This window comes from Nicotiana tabacum, chromosome 12 (assembly GCF_000715075.1).
Source record: "Nicotiana tabacum cultivar K326 chromosome 12, ASM71507v2, whole genome shotgun sequence".
In the NCBI taxonomy this organism is placed as follows: domain Eukaryota; kingdom Viridiplantae; phylum Streptophyta; class Magnoliopsida; order Solanales; family Solanaceae; genus Nicotiana; species Nicotiana tabacum.
Window position 1 is genome coordinate 86,893,431 of NC_134091.1, and position 5,320 is coordinate 86,898,750.

Here is a 5,320-nt window from a genome sequence, read left to right on the forward strand (position 1 = left end):
AAAACTCCATTCCGGAGTCATTTACACATAAGTCAATATTCGATCAACCTTTTCAACTTAAGCTTCCTACCTTGAGACTGAGTGTCTAAACTCATTCCGAAACATCCTCGGAACCGAACTAACTCCCCCGGCAAGTCACATAGCAACTAATAAGCATAAAATGAGTAGTAAATGGGGGAACGGTGCTACAACTCTCTAGACGACCGGCCGGGTCGTTACATATTCTTACTGTTTTCTTGAGATTTTTTACTAAAATTAATTAATAAATCTACAATAGTTTTATATTGTTTGTCTTCAGTATGTAATATATGTTCTCCACTACTAAAGTTACACTTTATGACTGAATTTTCTTTTAATATTCTATATTTCTTTTCTGGATATATTCTTAAGTCTAGATATTCTAGATTCTTTAATTTATCTATTATGTTTGATTTTATCTATCCCAACGGTATCCACACTTTTTTTTTTTTTATAAATGTATTCTATGTTCTGTTGTCTCTATATCTGTTTTAATTCCTTTTAATTCCCAATTTATCGCAGATATTATTTCTTCACTTATAATATGTTGCACTATTGTATTTACTATTAACGATGATACTTCTTGTGTAGCTAATTTTAAGACTGTTATTAAGAGTTATCTGTCTTCTGATAAATCTTATATAATCACTGTTATCTCGTTATTAGAATTCTGTATTTCTCAAATGAGATAATTCTTACAATTTTTGTCGTCTAATCAATTTCTAGTTCTCTTTGATGATTTATCTCTAAATTATTCAAATATTCTTCAATTGTTGCTCGATTTTTGTTTTTGTATTTTTAATGTTTTCTAAAGTAAGATGTATTATAACAACAACTTAAAAATATATGAGTAATATATATATTTGATAAATATATTACTCCACAATTTGATAAATATATTACTCCACAATAAAAGTTTTTGTTAAATATTTTGATAAAACAACAACTTAAAAACAACAATTTTATTACATATTTTCTCATTAATTTTGGTATTAGAGCTAGAATGAGAAGATACCAAAATTGTAAATAACACTATATGAGTAGTATATATATATATATATATATATATATATATATATATATATATATATATATACACACACACACACACTATACTATAGATATTAGGAAGAAACTACTATCCATTCAATTTGAATTTTTAGTTTTTTATTTTATTTTATTTTATTTTATTTTAAAAATTTTAAAACTTCAACTTGAAAGTACTCCATAATTTGAATGAGTAATTTTTTTTTAAATTTTTTATTTTTTATTATAAAAAATTATAAGATATTTATATTTATTAATTTAAATAGAATAACCAATTAATTCAAAATTTAAAATTCAAAATATTTTTTAGTTAGAAAGATAGTTTATTTTATCTTAACAATGCCACTTGGCTTAATGTGATTTCTTTTTCTTCTACTTTTAATTATAGATAGATAATATAAGAATATACGTTAATTTTAGGTCATAGTTCAACGATGTATGATGTAACGTAATACAGCAGCAAAGTTAGACCCCTACTCCTGTGCGTGGGGTCTCTCGGACTCTCAACGGAGTCCACAGGCCTCAAAAAACAATTACGCAATTTCCCAGAAAAAAACTTTAAAAACACGAACGACACAAACATGCGATGTAGACATAGGAGCATATTGTACGAACATAATCAACCCAAAACTTCCTTTGGTCCAAGAAGAAAGAAAATAATAAAATAACAAAAAACAGTAAAACAAAATAAAACAAAACAAAAAACACTATCTGTCTTAGTATATTTTTATTTTCCAGAACTACGTATTTGACTTCCCATTTGTCAAAAAATTTGAAGCCTTTTCAATTATTGTGGTTCCTCGGCCATGGAAATGGAGGATAAGCGAATAGAAGAAGTGTTATCATTTCCGATTCTAATATCCGACCGAATTAGACAAGCAGCCGATGAAGCCGACTTCTTCAAAACCGACTGTGCCGAGGTTGGAAGACAAGCCGACCGTCTCTCTCAGATGCTCCGGTCCGTTGCCCGGTTCAACACCTCTACTACCGGTTCTCTTTATGAACGTCCGGTCCGTCGAATCGTCGCCGATGTTTCCAAAAATCTGGACCGGGCCTTAACCCTAGTTCGCAAGTGCAAGCGGCGGGGAATCCTCCGCCGTGTTGTCAGAATCGTCACCGCCGCAGATTTTCGTAAGGTAAATAACCTTCTGGAATCTTCCATAGCTGATATGACGTGGCTCCTTAGCATCTTTGACTATGATAGTGGTGGTGTTGGTGGTGGTGGTGGAATTGTACTTTCTCTTCCGCCAATTGCTAGTAATGACCCGATTATTTCTTGGGTTTGGTCATTTATTGCTTCGTTATATTTGGGTCAATTGAATGATAGAATCGAGGCTGCTAATGAATTAGCTTCACTTGCTAGAGATAATGATAGAAATAAGAAAATTATAGTTGAAGAAGGTGGAATTTTCCCTCTGTTAAAGCTCTTTAAGGACAAAACATCATCCCCGGATGCTCAAATTGCTGCTGCTGGGGCGCTTTCTTATCTGGCTAATGACGAAGAAAGGGTTCGGGAAATTGTTTGTGAAGTAGGGGTACCAATAATAGTTCAACTATTGGGGGATTCCCCGACGAGGGTCCAAATTGAGTTGGCTGATTTAGTGGCAAGAATGGCGGATCATAGTTTATTAGCTCAAGAGGAATTTGCTAGGGAGAATGTAATTAGGCCGCTTGTGACATTGTTATCGTATGATATTCCAATAGATGAACCGAAATTGGGAAATGGGAAGCAAAGCATACATTCCCTTGTGCAGATTAATAAGGAGTTGGAGAAGAATTCGTCGGGGTTGTATAGTTATAGACGTGTGCCTGGATCGCCGTTGTCAGTGCATTATACTGATGGGAGTAGTAAAGGTGGGGGTTACAGGAAAGAAAAAGAGAATGAGAAGCCGGAAATGAAGTATCAGCTGAAGGTTAGCTGTGCTAAGGCTCTGTGGATGCTTTCCAAGGGAAGCGTTGTGATTAGTAAGAGGATAACAGAGACCAAAGGTTTGCTTTGTTTAGCTAAGCTTGTTGAGAGAGAACAAGGAGATTTGCAGCTTAATTGCTTGATGACGATAATGGAAATAACTGCTGCTGCTGAATCAAATGCTGATCTTAGAAGGGCTGCTTTCAAGACAAATTCCCCTGCTGCAAAGGCTGTTGTGGATCAGTTGTTGCGGGTGATTAAAGAATCTGATAACCCGACACTGCAGATTCCAGCTGTTAGATCAGTTGGTTCACTTGCTAGGACATTTCCAGCAAGAGAAACACGTGTAATTGGTCCTTTAGTCGAGCAACTTAGTAATAGGAACCTAGACGTGGCAGCAGAAGCTGCTGCCTCACTTGGGAAGTTTACTTGTTCTCAGAATTTCTTGGGTATGGAGCACTCGAAAACAATTATTGAATTCAGAGGTGTTCCTCCTGTGATGAGACTGTTGAGAGGAAATGAACAATCAAAATTGAATGGATTGATTCTCCTCTGCTACCTAGTATCACATGCTGGTAACAGTGAGGCTCTGGAACAAGCACGAGTATTCACTGCTCTCGAGGGAGTAGATCGCTCATTATTTGCTGCACATCCTGAGTTAAAGGAATTGGTGCCAGAGGCAATGTATCACCTAAATGTTTATCACTCTGGTGTACTTACTGAGAGGCAATATAATGGTCATTGATCAGCGATTTGGGAAGGTTGAATAGTCGACACTGGCAAGCTATAGAGCTGTACATACATTTGATGGGAGGGAAATTATATTTGAATATGAGTGAGCAAATAATACTTCTCTCTTTAATCATGGAGTTCTTGCCCTTGGGCTACTCACTTTTTGCTGTAAATGTGGTGCTATATGGGAATGAAATTACCAAAATTCTTGCTGATCCTGCTTCTTGCTTATCCCATTCTTGTAAGTTCTTGTGATACTTTTCCCATATTTACAATTATGTACATTGGATTGCATAGTTTTTGCCTTTGTCAGTTCACTTGTTTATAGGCGTTCGATAGCCCTGTGTCTCGCTAAGCAAGTTTTGTTTACATACCAAACAGATTTTAATGATAGAAGCTGCATTATGTCTGGTATTCTCAGTGCTTGCTCTTTAAATTCCTCTACCGAGAAAATTAAACCTCGAGTAGAAGTATTCCTTTTGGTGTTCAGTACATCAGAATCTGCCAATAATTTAACAAGTATTTTTATAAAGAGAAGTTCGGAAGAGAAGAAAAGCCTTAAGAATCAATCAGTTCGTTTCTAGTGCCATCAAGGATTAAAATTGCTTCAACTTTTACGAACAAACAACAAGTAATACGATATCAATAAACTTTTTAAAAAAGCACTTAAAGATGTGGATGTGAACACTAGATCAGGAAGACGGATCGCTGCATACGTTAAGAGAATTAGAACCGTTCAAAAAGTTTTAAAAACAGGTATATTATGTCGAGAAAAGGATCATTCTCGTGGTTGTGAACCGATTCCATAATTAACTTAACTATTAAGTGAAGCTTTTTTGGACGACCAAGAGTAAAAATGTCATTTAACTCGATTAATTCTGACGGCTTTAAATGGCTTTGCAGTGACACGTGTTTCTAACTATTTGTGGGACGACTGGGCTTCTTTGTAATTTGTCTCTGGTGTACGAATATATATGCATTCTTGCTTTGGGGATTTTACCACTTCCTCATCGAATTTCATAGAAATAGTTTGCTCCATCTCTTCTTCTCCTTGGATCTTTTTGGTTGAGTTGCTGTTCTTTTCTTCTTCTTTCCATTTGCTTATTGTTTTCTGATTATTATTTTTTTGGGTCATTTGAAGGTGGGAACTGTTTCCAATTATTTGCATACAATAAGTATAGCAAGAAAACGGAATTAAAAAATATTCTGAGATGTTGACTGTTGGTTCGAATAACCTATGTTGACCGAACTAAGCTATTATTTATTTTTATGCACTTCACTGAATCCTGAATGGATTTTTTTTACTGACTTTTGGTGGTCTTTTTTAATGTTTTCTATACCAATTCTGCACCTGCAATAATTATTCAGACGCCTTTGGAGTTCTGTGCAAGAGTAATTATAGTTGTAGCCAAGATGTTTGATGATCTGTCTCAAATAATTTAGCAATTATTTATTGCTGCTCTTTTACATGTAGTTAGTGATATATTTGCTTATTAGAAACATTTATCTTTGATTGGTACCTTCAGTTGTAAAATTACACGATTTCATCATCTAATATAATCTTCCTTGAATTTTTCTCTATTTTCTCAGCCATGCATGAGTTCCAATTTGGTG

At 34.7% G+C, this 5,320-nt stretch overlaps 1 protein-coding gene across 1 annotated transcript; it reads left to right on the forward strand.

Moving 5' to 3' along the window:
• The first annotated feature begins 1,750 nt into the window (after window positions 1-1,750).
• Window positions 1,751-3,918, forward strand: LOC107762051 (uncharacterized). The gene has a single exon (XM_016580366.2). It carries the CDS (start codon window positions 1,872-1,874, stop codon window positions 3,717-3,719), a length of 1,848 nt encoding a protein of 615 aa, XP_016435852.2. The 5' UTR covers window positions 1,751-1,871; the 3' UTR covers window positions 3,720-3,918.
• The last annotated feature ends 1,402 nt before the right edge of the window (window positions 3,919-5,320 follow it).